Below are 19,371 nucleotides of genomic sequence, written 5' to 3'. Positions count from 1 at the left end.
AGAGCCCTCTGGGAAATGTAGTCCAAAAAGCGGGGAATTTGCGGAGCTGAAAGCTCATGGGCTCTCTTTCCCAGCATGCAACTCCGCAACGGCCCTTCTAGAGCGGTGCCACAGAGCCTTCTGGGAAGTGTAGTTCTCATCTCAGGTAATACACACGGTTCCTCAGAAGGCATCTCTCTCTGCGTATAAAGGGTCTGTGGCCCCCAGACTCGGGACGGAGTGTATTGCAGAGTCGCAGAGTTTCTAAATGCTAGGAGCCCTGCCAGCCGTTCAGAATTCTTTTCTTTTACTACTCATTTTAGTATTAGTATCATTACTACTACTACTTAAAAAAAGAAAAAACTTTTTATTTTATACTGGAGTATAAATGGCAACCCACTCTAGTATTATTTGCCTGGAAAATTCTAAGGACAGAGGAGCCTGGCGAGCTGCAGTTTATGAGTATGCAAAGAGTCAGACAGGGCTGAGCACACACAATTACACTTATAGCTGATTAATAATGTGGTGATAGTTTCAGGTAGACAGCAAAGGGACTCAGCCATGCATATATATGTATCCGTTCTCCCCCAAACTCCACTCCCTTCCAGGCTGCCACATGACTTTGAGCAGCGTTCCCTGTGTTATACAGGAGGACCTTGTTGATTAATCATCTTAAATATAGCAGCGTGTGCATGTCCATGCCAAACTTCCTAACTATCCCTTTCCTCCTCTTTCTAACGGGAAAAAAAGCTTTATTAAGTTCTTATATGTACATCTTGGACTTCCCAGATGGCGCTAATAGTAAAGAACCCCCCTGCAAATGCAAGAGATTTAAGAGATCAGGGTTTGATCCCTGGGTCAGGAAGATCACCTGGAGGAGGGTATGGCAACCCACTCCAGTATTCTTACCTGGAGGATCCCGTGGACAGAGGAGGCTGGAGGGCTACAGTCCATCAGGTCGCACAGAGTCAGACACGGCTGAAGCGACTTAGCTTGCACACATGTACGTGAGAGCTTTCAGAAGAGAATGAAGACCTGAAGAATTGACCAGAGCAGGAAGCTTTTATACCTTTTAGACAAAGAAAGGATAAATTTGTTAAGTATTGACAGTGCAACGGGCAAGTGAGAGTCCAGTTAGGGCTTGGTAATCCTTATCTTTGGACTTCCCTGGTGGGTCAGTGGTAAAGAACCCGCCTGCCAATGCAGGAGACACAGGAGACTCAGGTTTGATCCCTGGAAGCACCGAGGATGGTGGAGTTAAGCATGGCTGCTTTCACAGGCAGATAGAGGAAAGCCTCTTATCCTGGTCACTTTGGAAAGAATTCACACCAGGTGGCGCTAGTGTTAAAGAACCGCCTGTGAAAGCAGGAGCCGTAAGAGACAGGTTTGATCCCTGGATTGAGATGATCCCCTGGAGGGCATGGCAACCCACTCCAGTATTCTTGCCTGGAGAATCCCATGGACAGAGGAGGCTGGAAGGCTACAGTCCACACGGTTGCAAAGAGTTGAATATGACTGAAGTGACTTAGCACACACTCACAAACAGGGAAGGAAGTTACCATAAAAAAACAGACAGAACCTTTTGGACGAATTCAATATCCTGTTATTTTTCTTTGCTGCTTCAGAATTTATAGCAGGAATTGATGTGCTCCATGAGATATTGAATACTTCCCTGTCTTTGTGTTCACCATAAAGAAGGCTGAGTGCCGAAGAATTGATGCTTTTGCACTGTGGTGCTGGAGAAGACTCTTGAGAGTCCCTTGGACAGCATGGAGAGCCAACCAGTCCATCCTAAAGGAAATTAGTCCTGAATATTCATCGGAAGGACTGATGCTGAAGCTGAAGCTCCAATCCTTTGGCCACCTGATGCGAAGAGCCGACTCACTGGAAAAGACCTTGATGCTGGGAAAGATGGAAGGCAGGAGAAGGGGATGACAGAGGATGAGATGGTTGGATGGCCTCACCGACTCGATGGACGTGAGTTTGAGCAAACTCTGGAAGATGGTGAAGGACAGGGAAGCCTGGCGTGCTGCAGTCCATGGGGTTGCAAAGAGTTAGCCACCCTGACTCTTTGACTGAGTGACTAAACAACAACAAAACAAAACACCGTGTCAGCCAGGCCTGTGGGGTTCCAGGTGGGGTAAATCTGTCCATGACAGAATCAGGTGCTCTTTCCTTATTGAGAAGCAGAAAATGATCGTGAAGTGTTGAGAGCACAAGCACAAAGTCAGAGCTAGGAGGAAAAAAATGAAGCTCTTTTGAGTAATAAAAAAATCAAGAAGCCAAAAAAATTTCAAAAAGAAAAAACCTCAAGTCGATGAAGTAAACTAAAAACAAAAAAAGTAAAAAAAAAAGCAAACAACCAAAAACAGAAGGCAGAAAATAATAGGGATTAAAGTGGGGAAAAGTGAAGTAGATGGGAATTCCCTGGCAGTCCAGTGGTTAGAACTCTGCTCTTTAACAGCTGAGGTCTCAGGTTTGATCCCTGGTCGGGGAACAAAGATCCTGCAAGCCAAGGGACACGGAAAAAAAAAAAAGAAATTTTTAAAGTGATACAAGGAATCAACGGAGCTAGAAATTGGTTCTTTGAAAATGGGAAAATCTTTAGCTAGATTGACCGGGGCAGGGGGAGAAAAATTGATTATGTAAGAAGTCAAAGATCACTAGAGATGCTTCTAGTCTCATCTAGGTATGTGTGTGGCTAAGGTGAAGCATCACGTGAACACACTGACACTGCAAATAAACAAACCTGAGTTACCCCAGACCAGAGTTTGCTAAAGTGTTTCTCTTGAGAGCCGAATAGTCAATATTTTAGGTTGTGCAGGCCGCATATGCTCTGGACCACATATTCCTCCGTATTTTTATTAACAACTTTTTGAAAATAAAAACCACTCAGCCTCTAGTCCACAGGCCAGATTTGAGCTATGGACCAGAGTTTACCTGACTGCTCCCCTAAATGAATAGGTAAGGATGGGAAAGAAAAATTCTAGATCGGCGTTATCCAGTATGGTAACAAAGGCACAGTCTGAGCACTTGAAATGTGGCTAAGTGGGAAATAAGTGTAAAATGTACACTGAGATTTGAAGACTGTTCAGAAATAAAAAGATAAAATATCTTATTAGTGATTTTTACATTATACGTTTAAACGATAAAATTTATATATTTTGAGCGAAATACGTTATTAAAATTAGTTGTATCTGTTTTTTTTTCCTTTTCTAATGTGATACTAAGAAAATTTTAATTATGTACATGGATGTCATATTCGCTTAGACAGCACTATTCTCTTCTGCAATTTGTCAAATTTGACAGCATTGGTCAAAATTTTTAAATGTGCCTGTCTTTGACTCAACAGTCCCACATAAGATATACACTATTTTATACATTAATTTAAAGCTTTCCCGTACCATATACATGGACACTTACCACCTTTCCCAAAGAACCTCCTCTTATCCTCGGGAGCTCACATTGACCCAGGGATCAACAATCGTTGACTTTCTGTGGAGTTTGGGATTTTTTTGTTTTGTTTCGGAGAGTTTTGTTTTTGTTTTGCTGTGTTTCGATTTTGTGGAGCAGGGGTTGTTTTGTTTTCTTGTTGGGGCGGGGTTTGGTTTTGGTTGTTTGCACAGTGTGGGGAATATTGCAGTCTTTATATGAAGCAGAAAGTGTGTATGTTAGTCACTCAGTCATGTCTGACTCTTAGTGACCCCATCGACTGCCGGGCTCCTCTGTCCTTGGGATTCTCCAGGCAAGAATACTGGAATGGGTTGCCATTTCCTTCTCCAGGGATCTTCCCAGGGATCGAACTTGGTCTCCCACATTCCAGGCAGATTCTTTGCCATCTGAGCCACTGGGGAAGGAGAACTCATGCTCAAATCTACTAGGTTATCCATGGTTCTTCTGGAGGAAGAGGCTGTCTTTTTCTAGACAGAATTTGCTATTTTTTAGGGCTTCCCAGGTGGCGCTAGTAGTAAAGAATCCACCTGCCAATGCAGGAGACACAGGAATGAAGGGTCAATCCCTGAGTTGAGAAGATCCCTTGGAGGAGGAAATGGCAACCCACTCCAGGATTCTTTTTTTTTTAATTAATTTATTTATTTTAGTTGGAGGCTAAGTACTTTACAATATTGTAGTGGTTTTTGCCATACATTGACATGAATCAGCCATGGGTTTACATGTGTTCCCCATTCTGAACCCCCCCTCCCATCTCCCTCCCCATCCCATCCCTGTGGGTCATCCCATTGCACCAGCCCTGAGCACTTGTCTCATGGATTGAACCCCACTCCAGGATTCTTGCCTGGAAAATCCCATGGATGGAGGAGCCTGGCAGGCTGCCGTCCATGGGGTTGGAAAGAGTCAGGCATGACTCACATTCTTTAAACTTTTATGTAATGAATGACCTAGCCAATTGTGAAATTTCAAATAAGGTGGAAAGTTACAGTATTTGAATTAACTGAAATACTCAGCTGAAATTAACTAAACTGGCCCACAGGTGGGATCTTTGTGGACATGGAAAACAGAGTACATTTGTCCTTCAGGACTGCAGGCAAACAGATGAGGTGAGGTGAGAAGTTGGTTTGCAGACACTATGGAAAACAGTATGGAGGTTCCTCAGAAAACCAAAATAACTACCACACAACAATTCCACTCCAGGTTATATATCTGAGAGAAAAAAAAATAACTTGAAAAGATACATACAGCCCAATATTCTTAGCATTATTTACAATAGTCAAAATACAGAAGCAACTCAAATGCCCACCAAAAGACAAACGGATTAAAAAAAGATGTATATGTATGCAATAGAATACTACGAAGGCATAAGAAAGAATAAAGTTCTCCATTTGCAACATAGATGTACCTGAAGGTTACTATAGTTGGTGAAATAAAGTAAGACAAATTACTTACATGTGAAATCTAAAAAATAAATGACTGTATTAACAAAAGAGAAGCAGAATCACTGATGGAATAAACTAGTTGGTGGTTACTAGCCAGATGAGAGAAGGGTTAGGGACAAACGTGGTAGGGGATTAAGAGATACAGACTGCTATGTATAAAATAAGCTACAGGGATATGGTACAGCACAGGAAAATAAAGCCATTATATTAATATATAATTACTCTAAATGAAATACAACCTATAAAATTATGTCACTGTGTTGTACACCTGGAACTAGTATAATATTGTAAATCAATTGTACCTCAATCTAAAAAAATTGAATGAATGAATGGGTAAAGACAGCAGATGGTGTATGAAAATATTCCAGTGGAAATATATAGACATAAAAAATCCAGTATGCTTAAGAATCACTGTATGATGATATCATCTTCAAAATGAATGATGAATGTGCTAAAGTCAATCAATTTCCCTATTTTATCTGGATTCCAGCTTTACTGAGAGGTATAATGGTAAATTTAAAATGGTATACATCTAGGGGGTTTTTTTTCCAGAAAATTTTAAATAAAGACACAAAATTGCATTGCATTTCAACAGTAACAAAAAGAAACTCCAGCAGCATCAATTAAAAAAAAAAATTTGGATGTACCATGTGTCTTGCAGGCCTTAGTTCCCCCATCAAGGATCCAACCTGAACCCAGCAGTGAAAGTTCGGACTCCTAACCACTGAACTGCCAAGAAAGTCCCTCAACCTTTTTTAATATTTAGGAACAATTTCCACAGAGTTCTTGGGAAATAAAAACAAAGAGTTAGTGAATGGCATTAAAGAAGATTAATGAAGAGTCACATCACAGAAAATAAATAAACACAGTGCAACCCTTGACACAGTATATAGTTACCCGCATTTTCTTCTCGTGTGGCAATCTATGTGTTCTTGTTGGAAAAAGGCACACAATGATACTTCTTCCACGCAGGTTAGTAGTTTATTTATTTATTTTTTCTGTTTAGCTTGTACTCTCTGTGAAAACTCATCTTGCTGCACAGGTATGAGGTATGCACTTTTCTGTACATATCTATCATGCTTTGAAAAGTTTACTAGACAATAGATAAGTCATTTCACCCACTAGCAATGAGTAAAGGGCCCTAAATGCACCCCCACCGTCACAGTCCATAGAGACTTAAAGTGCCCCTGGAACCAGCAGATCCTCCAGGGCATGGAGGGATTCCACACAGCATCTACGTCTTCTGGTTAAGATGACTCAGCACCCGAGGTGTTCTTGTCAAGAGTCTGGGAGGTGGAGGCTGCCGGCCGTTGCTCACTGTTCTCCAAGCTGTGTCGGATCCCGTATCCAAAGTATATGATAAATCCTAGGAGGACAATGAGACAATGAAAAGGAAAAGTAGGAGTTGCACCCAGTTACAAATGCCCCAAACGCCTCCTATTATGGCGGCCAAGACAGTTTAGGGGAGATGCCGTAGGAAGAGCATTCGGTTCAGTCCCTCAAGCGGTCTCTTTATCCTAGAAAACCTCTTACCAATCAAATTCCAGACTCCAAATTGGACCCAAGTCCTAAAAGTCATCTGTATCATCAGGTAAATGTTCACGAAGATGCTCACCAGTGGGAGGACAGGCAGAGCAGGGACCTGTGGGCAGAGTCAATTCATCCCTGAACACAGACCAGACGTCTGAGAGGGAGACCCGACCCCAATGGGCGAGAAGACCAGTCCTCGGGCTCTGTATTCTGTGCCCACTCAGATTGTATGTGTAAGGCACTGAGTGTGGGCCAGGGAAGGCTTTTAACAACTCGCCTTCCCTGGTACAGAAAAGGGTGACTAAACAGATTTTTTAAAGTATTTCTTTATTTGACTGCACTAGGTCTTAACTGCAGCAGGTGGGATCTTCCATCTTCATTGCATACGCGGATCTTTAGTTGCACCCTGTGGGATTAGCCCCCTGACCAGGGAGGGAACCCGGGCCCCCTGCATTGGGAGCTCAGAGTTTAGCCACTGGACCACCAGGGAAGTCCCAGTGAAGCATGTTTTGACCTAAAGCACACAGACTTCCTTCACTCGAGGTGGACACATAAGGTCACCAACCTTGAAGTGAAGAGGAGAGGGGTCCTGGGGCTGCCTCCAGATGATGGCCGTGACCCCACTGATGAGCAGCAGCAGCAGCACAGCCACGGTTGTGAGCATGGGGTCTCCAGAGAACACCTGGCTGCGCCCGTGGGCCAGGATCAGGCTCAGGATGGCCTGCAGGAGAACTGCAGGGGTCAAGGAGGAGGAGAACAGAACAGGTTTGACTCCAGAAGCTGAAGATGTCAAGACCTTGGGTCACACTCCTCCCCAAAACTTCCCACATCATGAAGGGTCATCATATCTCCAGCATTCCTCAACTGATGAAATACACATTCCCACCTTATCTCGTCAATTTCAGAATACCTCCAGAGAGAGATCCCACTGCTCACCAAGCAGTAAGGCACATCCATAGACAATCTGGCCAGATGTCCGGGTGGGGACGGTGCTGGTAGGGTGACACAGACTCTTGAGAATCTTTGAGGTTCCCACTTCAGGTGCAGTGTCCAAAGGACTTGCTTCAACTACAGACTCCATCTCAGTTCCTTTCTCTGTTTTCTTGGTCTTGCTTAAATTCTCATCCGGCTGGTATCTGAATTAGAGATAGTAAAGCAATGTTAACAGCAGCCCCTACTCATCCAACTCACACAGCCTATTCCACATCTCTGCTGCCTTAAGCAGAGCAGACATTTAGAAGGTGGAGTGAAAGCAGAAGACAGTTCCCTCCTCATCAATCCCACGTCTCCAAGGTCTCCTACCCAAGGTGCTGTGGGCTCTCACCTGAGGACAAGGACACAAAATGCCACGAGGGAGTAAGCGAGCAGGGTCCCAATGGACATGAGGTCCACCAGGTCACGGAGCTCAAAGAGTAACGCCATGACCCCTAGAAGGAGGGCACAGACAACGTGGGGGAGGGGAGTGAGAACCCGGGAGAAATAGCCAAACTAAGAAAACTGATCAAAGAAGGAACGGCCACCATTTCTTTACCTGCAAGAATTCCAGAAGCCAAGGTGGCCATGATGGGGGTACGTGTGCGGGCGTGGATGCGGGCAAGTCCCCGGAAAAGGAGCCCGTCATCTGCCATTGAGTAGATCACACGGGGCATGGGGAACATGGCACCCAGGAGGCTGTGAGAGACAAGGAGGACACGTGTGGGGACGTGGAGAAGCAGGAGGGACCAGGGCATCCACTCCCTTGTCTACATGGGGCAAGAAGTCTTGCTCTCTTTGTCTCTCAATCCCAAGGGCGGGGATACCCGAGCATCTGACCCTAGACAGGGAGAAAACCATGACGCTGACCTGGATGTAAGAGCACAGAGGGTGCCAACAGCCACCACATATCTGGCAGGGTCCCAGCCAACGTGGAGAAAAGCCTGCGGCAAGGGGCTCGCAGGGTGAATCTGGTAGTAGGGCACCATGAGGGTGAGTGAGGCTGAGACACCAAAATACGCCAAAAAGCAGATGAAGAGCGAGATCACGATGCCCAAGGGGATGGAGCGCTGGGGATTTCGGGCTTCTTCCCCTGCAGGATTGGAGGAAGTACGGGGTCAGGAAACACACCAGGGTGAAAGCACAATATCCCCTTTCCTGTTGAACCTCCAAAAGAAACCCCTATACCCAAGCAAAGCCCAATCCAAGGCCACACCCGGGATGGGACCATGACCACGTTACCTGTAGTAGCAATGACATCAAAACCGACAAATGCGTAGAAACACGTTGCTGCTCCTTGGAAAATCCCATTAAAGCCAAAAGGCACAAACCCTCCAGCACCCAGAGGGCCCAGGCTATGGTGAGAGAAGGAGCAAGAAAGCAGGTGAGGAAGGTGAGTTCAGCCATCACTTCTGGACTCTTCCCTTCACACCACTAGTCCTGGGCTCCAGGAGCCCCATCACCTGGATTCATCAGCCCAGGTCTCTTTAGTCTCCACCACGTTCCCATCTCTGCACCCTCCTCCACATGCATTACTAAGGCCCAGAGAACCCTCCTGACCTAGAGGAATCATTGGATCCAGATATGTTTGGTTTGTAGTCCTGTTCCGTGAGCTGCCAGTTGTGTGGGTCTCCCTTAATGATGCCAGAGATGATGATGAAGCTGAGAACCAAAAGGTTCAAGCCTGTGAACACTTTGTTAACTAGGGCCGACTCACCAGCTCCCAGAACCAGTAGTCCTGTGAAAAAGATGGAATGTGAGACATCCAAAAGTGGTTACAAGGGGATAGGGTCCTGAGGAGGTGGACAGTGACTGCTCAGTGGGTACAGGGTTTCCTTTTGTTGTGATGAACATGTTTGGAGCTAGATGGAGGTGATGGTTACTGAACACTGTGAATGTACTAAGTCCCACTGAATTGCACACTTTAGTTAATTTCTTACTGTGGCTATCATCTCCCAGTGGACAGGTCTATCAAATCATCAGGCTGTACACCTTAAACTTATAAATGTTGCATGTCAATTATATCTCAGTAAAACTGGGGAAAAGGATGAAATGGTTGATTTTATGCTATGTAAATTACCTCTTAATTAAAAAAAACAATCTTTGATCTCAGTACAGAGGAAGAAACTTGTTGGTCTATGTGAATGGTTCTCAGTGGGGTGATCTTGTCCCCTAAGCAGTTGGCACTGTCTGGAGACATTCTGATTGTCACAGGTTGGCGTGAGGGCGGGCATCACTGGTGTCTAGTGAGTGAAGGCCAGGGATGCCACTCAACACCTGACCAAGATTTAAAACAACAAAAACAAAACCCAGGGACTTCCCTGGTGGTCCAGCGCTTAAGACTCTGTGCCTCGACCTCAGGGGGCACAGGTTTGACCCCTAATAGGGGAGAGAGGAGCCTGGCAGGCTACAGTCATAGGGTCGCAAAGAGTTGGAGGTGACTGAAGTGACTGAGCATGCGTGCACACAGGGGAATTAAGGGGCTTCCCAGGTGGCACTGGTGGTAAAGAACCTCCTGTCAATGTAGGAGATACAGGTTCAATTCCCAGGTCTGGAAGATTCGCTGGAGAAGGGAATGGTAACTCACTCCAGTATTCTTGCCTAGAGAATTCCATGGGCAGGAGCCTGGAGGGCTGCAGTCTATGGGGTCGCAAAGAGTCAGATACCACTGAGAGACTTAGCACACACACACGCACCTACAGGGGAACTAAGATCCCCCTGCATTGCAGCACAGTCAAAAAAAAAATCAAACGCAAAAGACAGCCCCCCACACTCATGAATGATCCAACCCAAATAGTGCCAACAGTGGGAAACAGTGGTCTACGTCTCACCTTCCTGTCTCTCATATCCTAGAACCTTCAATCCAGTGGTAATCCTCCCACCGTTCTTCCACCCCAAGCCTTTTCCAACCCAGCTCCCCCCTTCCACACCCCGCTCTTCCCATCCTATCGGTGATCCCTGTCTTACCCGTGAGCAGCAGCACCAGGCCCAGTGCAAAAAAGTCTGGGTACTTGGCCAAGAAGTGGGGCACATGCAGAGAGAAAGTTCCCTGTAACACCTGAGAGATGTGGTCCCCTATCAAGCTGTCAAAGGCGGAGCTCCAGGCCCTGGACACACTGGCCGTACCTGCCGAGCAGAAGATGGAACATTCATTAGCAAACATTCATTGAACCCCTACCTGGTGTCACAGGATGTCTTTGGGCAGGGGGAGGGGCTGGGGAGAAACATACAAAACGTTCTAATCTCAAAGAGATTCTTTTCACGGGTTGGGAAGAGTAGCCTCGGACAATCCACAAAATAGACCAACTGTTTAATATTAGGAGATCAATGTTATGCAAAAAAAGAGAAAAGAAAACAGGTCATTGGGAGTGGGAGGTCTGGGAGATGAGGATTGAAATTTTCAATCAAGTAGCAGAGAGAAATCCCATGAAGGCAACAGCTGAACAAAGACCCTCGATATGGTGAGAGGATGAGCTTGTGGGCCCTGCCTCCCTCTCACCCACTTCCTGCAGTTACCTTCCTTTCTTCGTTCTTGGTCCATCCTTTAAAGATAACAGGAGAGAGCTGAGAAGAAGGGAGCTGTGAGGTTTGCCTGCCACTATGACCCACATCTCCCCACCACCACCAAAGTGGATAGCAGCAAAGTTCTCATGAACGAGTTAAGACCTAAATCCCCGCTCCTAGTTTCTTCATCTTAAGCCCCACACCACCCCCCCCCCATCAGCTCACCGATGACATAGGACAGTATAAGATTCCAGCCAGTGATGAAGGCGCATAGCTGTCCCACGGTGACATAGCTGTAGAGATACGCAGAACCGGAGCCCGGTACCCGGGCCCCAAACTCAGCGTAGCAGATCCCGGACAACACAGAAGACAGGGCAGCTACCAGGAAGCAGATGACAATCGCTGGTCCAGCTTTATCCTTGGCCACCTCTCCAGCCAGGATGTACACGCCGGCCCCCAGGGTGCTGCCCACACCCAAGGCCACCAGGTCCAGGGTGTTCAGACAACGGGACAGGCGACTCTCGGACTCCTCTATGGGCTCCAGTGGCCGCCGGCGGACCAGCTTCTGACCAAACTGGTGAACATAGTGACGCAGCATCCTAGATGGAGTTGAGGAGGTTACAATCTGCTGAGAAAACAAGACACAAAGTCATCAAGAAGGTCCATCTGCCCTTGGCCCTGGGAGTCTAATTCCACGGAGCAATGGAGCGATGAGGGGCAGGTGGTAAAAGGACATGTGGGGCAAGTTCTCCATCTCTGAATGTTGGTTTCTTCAAACATAAAGAAGACTTGTGATGTGTTTCAAAGTTACTGGAAGAGTTGCTTGGAGACTAGTGAGAGGGAGAAGAATATGTCTCTGTAAACGTGCCACTTTGACTTGTGCGTTGTTTTGAGGTGAAGACGATAAAGACCCAGAAGATTCAGAAAAGTCTCCTTGGTTAGGCTTAAGTTAGTCTCCCTTAACTGATCCAAATCATTTAGATTAGGGGACCTATGGCAGGAAGAGAGCTGTTACCAGAGATAACTCTTTATCTCTGAAAGACGTACCTGCCGTGAGTGGCAAACATTTATTTACCGACCTTCCCATCTTCCTGCGGGTTCTCTTCCCCTTGAAGCCCCAGATCCCCACCCCCTTTTCCTTAGCTCAGGGGAGCCTTTAACCTGAATTGCTTATCTTTGAACCTCAGCATGTTTATGGGACTCCCATACATAGGAGTTTATTTAATCTGTCTTGTATAAGTTTAATGATTAGACCCGGCAAAGAACCTAGAAAGAAAACCTTCCCACCCCTTCACAGAAGCAAATGGCAACCCACTCCAGTATTCTTGCCTGGAGAATTCCACGGACAGAGGAACCTGGTGAACTACAGTCCACGGGGTCACAAAGAGTCAGACATGACTGAGCGACTAACACACGCACAGAGAAGCAAAATCTTTCAACAAAGAGCCTGGCACACGGTAGCTGCTTAACTGGTATTAGCTAAATGGGTAAGAACGCTGGATTTGTTTGTTTGTTTTTTTAATCTTTTGGTCCTGCAGCATAGTTTGTGGGATCTTAGTTCCCTGACCACGGCTTGAACCCATGCCGTTTTCACTGGTTGCACTGAGTCTTAACCGCTGGACCACCACAGAGGTCCCAAGAGTGTTGATTTTTAAAGCAAAATCAACCAGCTCTGCTGGTTCAAATCTGGCACTGTGATGTGGGGCTTGTTTGATTTCTCACAAGCTACATACTACTTTGTCCTCCTTTCTCCTATAAAACAGAGAAATTAATTATTACCATCGTTACTCCCCCCTTCCCTATTATGTGTGATATGACAGTTGAAGGGGCTCAGTGATCAGCGCAATGAAACCAAGTCCCCCAGTAACCGAGTTCCCCTGCTGACTTTAGGATTCATCTCTCCATCCAAAACTTTATTCCCTTTCTGGTCCCAGTCCTATTCCCCTCGGGGAATCAAAAAAGGAGGGCCAGGGGAAAAGGACTAGGGGGAAGAGATTGTTGGGCAGTTTAGGATGGACATGCACACACTGCTGTATTTAAAATGGATAATCAACAAGAATCGACTAGATAGCAGGGAACTCCTCTGCTCAGTGTTATGCGGCAGCCTGGATGGGAAGGGAGTTTGGGGAAGAATGGATACATGTATATGTATGGTTGAGTCCCTTTGTCTATCTGAAACTATTACATTGTTAATCGGCTATATTCCAATAAAAAAGCTTTAAAAAAAAAAAGGAAAAAAGGGGGGATTCAACTCAAGGAGGACCCTGCAGGACCCTTCCGGTACAAAAGTCTCTTCATTCTCTCATTTGTTTGTAGACAAAGGATTTAATCTCCGAGGTCTTACCCGAGTTCCAAAATGCAGATTCCACAGTACTAATTAGAGAAGTGATGGAAACAAAGAAGAAGTAGCACCAAATAATCTCCAAGGGAAAAACAGCTTGATGTTCTTATTTGTTCCCCAGGCTCAGAGTAAATAACACAGTGCCTCAACCATTGTTTTTGCTCTCCTAGAAAGAAGTTGAGGGATCCCAGAGATCTTGATTTGCTAGTTTACCTTGCAGCAACACACAGATCAATCACAATCGCCCGATGACCCACTGAGTCACAAAAATGCTGACAGGATGCCTGCAACTGAGATCTTATCCAGAAACTGCAATCACAAAGACCACCTCCTTTCTGGGCTCCCCAGGTGGCTCAGTGGTAAAGAATCCACCTGCCAGTGAAGGAGACACAAGTTCTCTGCTTGGGTTGAGAAGATGCCCTGGAGGACGGAATGAAAACCGGTTCCAGTATTCCTGCCTGGAGAACCCCGTTGACAGAGGAGACCGGCAGGCTATAGTCCACAGGATCACAAAGAGTCAGACACAACTGAGTGACTAAGCAGACTGTGCGTCAGGCACAAGATTCCACAACAAGTCTCACACTCCACCCATCTCTCCACCAAGGATCCTAAAACCTGAAGCTTTCTCCTCCATGGCTTGCAGAGTGACAAGGAATTGGAACTCTGCTTTGGGGTAGAAAGCAGATGGAATTCGCAGGAAGGGATGGACAGATTGTGGCCCAGCTCAGTCAAAGCATCAAACCAGAGTGCCCTCCCAACTGCCTGGAGGAAGAGGGGGCTAGCCTTCATTCTGGATCAGAAATGGCAGGACTCTGTTTCCTGCTGTTTTGGGGCATGAAATATCTCCTCACTGCACAACTCCGCAGGGTGAGGCTGATTCAGAGACCATGAGTTGCCATCAGGGTCTCCCACCCCTGAGACTCCAAAGTCCAAGGTTAGCATTTTGATTAAGAGTCAGGAAACTCATCAGAATCTTGGCTCCCCAAACACCCCTGTGCCTTTGAACAGGTCGTATACTTCTCTGAACATGCGTTTCCTTCTTGCTCAAATGCTGCTGCTGAATACTTTAGCCCTGTTAGTAGGAATATAAATGCTGCAGCTGCTGTTGATCGAGTATGTTTTTTTCCTGGGACTTGCCTGTCTGTCCAGTGGGTAAGAGTCTGCCTTCTAGTGCAGGGGATACAGGCTCAATCCATAGTCAAGCAATAAGATCCCACATGCCCTGCTGTGTAGCACAACCAAAAAATAAATTCTGTTAGTTCAGTCACTTAGTCGTGTCCGACTCTTTGCGACCCCATGGACTGCAGCACACCAGGCCTCCCTGCCCATCACCAGCTCCCGGAGCTTACTCAAACTCATGTCCATCGAGTCAGTGACGCAATCCAACCATCTCATCCTCTGTCATCCCCTTCTCCTCCCACCTTCAATCTTTCCTAGCATCAGAGTCATTTCCAGTGAGTCAGTTCTTCAAATCTTTCTTAAAAAAAAAAAGTATGGTGGTTCCTTCAAAAACTAAAAATGGATTTACCATTATGATCCGGCAACTTCTCCTACAGGTGTATACCCCAAAGAACTGAAAATAAGATCTCAAAGAGATATTTGTACACCCATGTTCATAGCAGCAGTATTCACAGTAGCTGAAAGATGGAAGACTCCCAGAAGTCCATCCTCAAAGGAATGGTAAACACTATACAGACAGTAGAATATTACTCAGCCTTAAGGAACTAAAGAGTCTCTTGATGAAGGTGAAAAAGGAGAGTGAAAAACCTGGCTTAAAACTCAACATTCGAAAAACTAAGATCATGGCATCCAGTCCTATCATTTCATGGCAAATAGATGGGGAAACAATGGAAACAGTGACAGACTTTATTTTCTTGGGTTCCAAAATCATCGCAGACTGTGACTGCAGCCATGAAATTAAAAGACACTTGTTCCGTGGAAGAAAAGCTATGGCAAACATAGACAGCATATTAAAAAGCAGAGACATCAGCTTGTTGACAAAGGTCCATTTAGTCAAAGCTATGATTTTTTCAATAGTCATGAATGGATCATAAAGAAGGCTGAGCATTGAAGAATTGATGCTTTCAAACTGTTGTGCTGGAGAAGACTCTTCAGAGTCCCTTGGACAGCAAGGAGATCAAACCAGTCAATCCTAAAGGAAATCAACCCTGAATATTCATCGGAAGGACTGATGCTGAAGCTCCAATACTTTGGCCACCTGATGTGATGAGCTGACACTGGAAAAGACGCTGATATTGGGAAAGATTGAGGGCAGGAGAAGAAGGGGAAGACAGAGGGTGAGATGGTTGGATGACCATCACTGATTCAATGGACGTGAGTCTGAGTCGACTCTGGGAGATAGTGAAGGACAAGGAAGCCTGGCGTGCTGCAGCCCATGAGAAGAGTTGGACACGACTGAGCAACTGAACAACAACAAAGAAAAAACAGAAAAGGGAATTCTCTGATGATCCAGCGGTTAAGACTCGAGGCAATCACTGCAGGGGACACAGGTTGGATCCCTGGTCTGGGAACTAACATCCCACGTGTTGTGCGGTGCAGTGGAGGGGGAGGGCGGGAAGGATATTCTGACACAGGCTACAACGTGCAAGAACCTTGAGAACATTATGCTAAGTGACGTTTGCCAGTCACTAAAAGACAAAAATTGTATGATTCCACTTCTATGAAGTACCTAGTCAAAGTTACTTGACTAGAGACAGAAAATAGAATGGTGCTTTTCCAGGGTCTGGGGTGAGAGGGAAATAAGGAGAAATTTTTAAGTGAGGACACAGTTTCAGTTTTACAAGAGGAGAAGAGCTCTCGAGATGGGCTGCCCAGTAATGTGACTATACTTAACATCACTGAGCTGGAAGCTTAAAAATAGTTAAGATGGCAAATTTTACGTCACACGGTGTTACGTGTATTTCTGTTGTTGCTTAGTCACTAAGTCATGTGCAACCCCATGGACCATAGTCCACCAGGCTCCTCCGTCCATGGGATTCTCCGGGCAAGAATACTGGAGTGGGGTGCCATGCCCTCCTCCAGGGGATCTTCCCAATCCAAGGATCGAACCCACATCTCCTAATTGGCAGGCGGGTTCTTTACCACTGAGCCACCTGGGAAGCCCCTACGTGTATTTTTACCAACGTTTAAAAAAATTCTGCCAATGATAAATAATAGAGCCAGCTTCACAGAATTGCTGGGTGTAAGGAACCCGAAAGTGATTTAAAGCAAATCACCACACAGCCCTCCTCCATAGGTACCAAACTCTAGATGAGTAAGTCCCTTATAGTTGCCCCAGCATCCATAGGGGAGGAACCTACAGAAATGGACAGGCGACAGTACACAGGAGACTGAAATCAGTGGCCCACGTGTCATAAATCCTACATAACAGCAATCTTTACTAGTGTTTGAACACTTGTGAAAAAATTAGTCTAAGAGCCTCCAGATCTGATGCAATTTCCTCCCCTGCCCACCTCTCCTCACACAAGCTTATCAACTCCTAACTCCTTCTGCTCTCTTCTGGAAAATGGGTCTTTCCACCCTCCAGCTGGAACCAACTGCACACGTGGGTGGATTGAAGAGGTCTCTTTAGGTGAGGGTTCAGTCGTTTTCGACTCTTTGTGACCCCATGGACTGTAGCCCACCAGGCTCCTCTGTCCATGGGATTCTCCAGGCAAGAGTACTGGAGGGGGTTGCCATTCCCTTCTCCAGGGGATCTTCCCAACCCAGGGATGGAATGGTCTCCAGCGTCACCTGCATTGGCAGGCAGATTCTTGACCGCTGAGCCAAGTGGGAAGCTCTTAGGCTTTTAGGAGATCTCTTTAGGAGGATCTGAACTCAGCACCCAGTCTCCTACAGAAGAGGGGGTGAGCGGGACTTACCAAATCTTAGGAGCAGAGCCTGGAGCACAGGTATCAGTCAGTTCGGTTGAGTTTAAAGCTGCGTAGGGTTGGAGCTGATAGATCTGGAAAAACCAAATCTGGGAACTCTCCCACGACAAAAAGACAATTCTTAAGCCCTGGGCAGGGATGGGCGGGGATGGGCGGGGCAAGTCTGCAGTGGTGCAATCAGCCACTTCTCTTCTGAGCTTGCCCTCAGGGGACGGTTCTGAGATTCTTGAGTCTGCCAGTGGTAAAAATACACAGAACGTAAAATTTAGCCATTTCAGTCGTGCTAAGTACCTTCTCATCTTGTGCAACGGAACCCCGGGACTTTTCTTCATCTGGCAAAACGGAACCTCTGTCCCCATTCAACCACAATTCCCTCTTCCTCCTCCACCAGCTCCTGACGATCTCATTTCCTCTCTCTGTCACTATGAATCTGACCATTTAGTAGAATCACTTAATTTCACTTACCAGTATGTCCATAAGATTCACTCACACTGTAGCTTGTGTTAGAATTCCCTTCCCTTCTCTTTTTCTCTTTTTTTTAGCTGCTGGATGCCTGGTATCTTAGTTCCTCAACCTGGGATCGAACCTGCGACTCCGGCTTTGGAAACTTGGGAGTCTTGACAACTGAACCGCAGGGAAGTCCCCTTCTTTTTTTTAATGCTGAATAATAATCTAGTATATGTGCCTGCCCCACCGGCTTATCCACTGTTTGATCATGGGCACTTGAATTGCTTTCATGCTTTAGTTACTGTGAATAATGCTGTTATGAACGTGGGTGTACAAAGCACCAGAGTGTGCTTTCAATTCTTCGGAGTATTTCCTCAGGGGTAGAATTGCTGGATCATGTGGTTCTAAGATTTTTATATCCTGTGATGGAGAAAATGTTCACCTACTGAGGTATGGGGGAGTCGGTTTGGCTTATACAAGGTTCAGCCTGAACTTTACGTGAACTAAGACAGCCTGTCAGACTCTCACGACACATCGGCTTTAATCGTTAGGGCAAAGAATGTCTGTCTTGAACGTAAAGATGCACTCTCTCTTCTCATACCGGCCATGTTAACACTCTCTGGAAGATCAGGTTCCCTTCCCAGATGCCAGGGTCCTGCTGTCTCACTATCTGTGTACGGAGTCTGTCTCTTAAGAAAGCTTGAAGAAATGGATTCTGTTACGTGTGGTGTGCGTTCTTTGCTTGGATGAGGTGTAAGATCGTGCCAGACACCATGTTTCAATGGAGCAGCTCCTCGGAGCCCTCTGGGAAAGTGCCTCCTGGACTACAACCCTCAGTTTGGCTCAAATAAAACTCTTTCCTATTCCTGTTAGAGATTGTTTATTGATTATTTCTATGGACACTTGCATTCACTTGTTCATCAAGGACCCCGAGAATTAGGGGCTATAAAACTGAAGACACTGCTCACACCATCCCTATCTTCTTGCACTACCTGACTCGCCACAGTCTGCATATCACTTTAGACACTCCAGTGTGGGGACCCCCAAGCCCAGCTAGACCCCAGCCTGGATAAGGGAGCTTAACATCTCTGATGTGAATTCAAACAACACAAGCATGGAACAGGCATTGCGCCTGCGTCCAGACTTGCGCAAAGAATTGGAAGAGGATAAAGGGGATGTGACTTGGTTCCCTTCTTCAAGGAGCTCTGTTTGCTGGGAGGGCTGAGCACACAGGCAGGGAAAGGGAACAGGGTGTAAGAGGTCAGGAGCTCTACACTTAACAGAAGGAGCAAAAACCCAGGAGCAAGTGAGGTGGGGTCACTGGTGAAGGGCTGAGAAGATTTGGACACACATCAAAAATACTGGACACAAGCCACTGAAATGGGATTTAAATGCCAGAGTTGACTCTTACAGGGATTCCCAGGTGGCCGGGTGGTAAAGAACCCTCCTGCCAATGCAGGAGACACAAGTTCAAACCCTGGATGGGGAAGATCCCCTGGAGAAAAGAATGGCAACCCACTTCAGTATTCTTGCCTGGGGAATTCCATGGACAGAGGAGCCTGGTGGGCTACTGTCCCTGGGGTCGCAAAGAGTGGGACACAACTGGGCGACTGAGCTTGCACACTTACGTTATAATGTTGATGCTTACATTAACTTTTGAAAAGTCAACTACACAGGATGGAATGAGATTGCTTAAGCTGTTGTGCTGAGTTTTAGTTGATTGTGTGGGGACTCATGGGAAACTCCAGAGCTTGTTGAAACAATTATTTTAAGGGAAGACATTTGAGATGCAAGGGACGTAGAAAGAAGCCTTCTC

At 46.2% G+C, this 19,371-nt stretch overlaps 1 protein-coding gene across 2 annotated transcripts; it reads right to left on the bottom strand.

Annotated features, from left to right (window-relative positions):
• Window positions 1–5,833: 5,833 nt before the first annotated feature.
• On the bottom strand, window positions 5,834–17,216 carry LOC145512461 (cationic amino acid transporter 3-like). Of its 2 annotated transcripts, none has more exons than XM_081506147.1 (12): window positions 17,100–17,216; window positions 11,103–11,502; window positions 10,341–10,499; window positions 8,934–9,111; window positions 8,616–8,728; window positions 8,244–8,466; window positions 7,933–8,072; window positions 7,726–7,828; window positions 7,338–7,537; window positions 6,967–7,133; window positions 6,405–6,513; window positions 5,834–6,237 (listed from the first exon to the last, which is right to left on the bottom strand). In XM_081506147.1, exons 2-12 carry the CDS (start codon window positions 11,473–11,475, stop codon window positions 6,119–6,121), a joined length of 1,884 nt encoding a protein of 627 aa, XP_081362273.1. In that variant the 5' UTR covers window positions 11,476–11,502; window positions 17,100–17,216; the 3' UTR covers window positions 5,834–6,118. The 2 variants fall into 2 exon arrangements, with proteins under 2 accessions (XP_081362273.1, XP_081362274.1); XM_081506148.1 differs by having other exon boundaries at window positions 11,103–11,505; window positions 17,100–17,205.
• Between the last annotated feature and the right edge of the window lie 2,155 nt (window positions 17,217–19,371).

The sequence above is a fragment of the Giraffa tippelskirchi genome, chromosome 7 (genome assembly GCF_054371585.1).
Source record: "Giraffa tippelskirchi isolate mGirTip1 chromosome 7, T2T-mGirTip1v1.2.pri, whole genome shotgun sequence".
NCBI lineage: Eukaryota > Metazoa > Chordata > Mammalia > Artiodactyla > Giraffidae > Giraffa > Giraffa tippelskirchi.
This window is presented reverse-complemented; position numbering and strand designations above follow the sequence as displayed.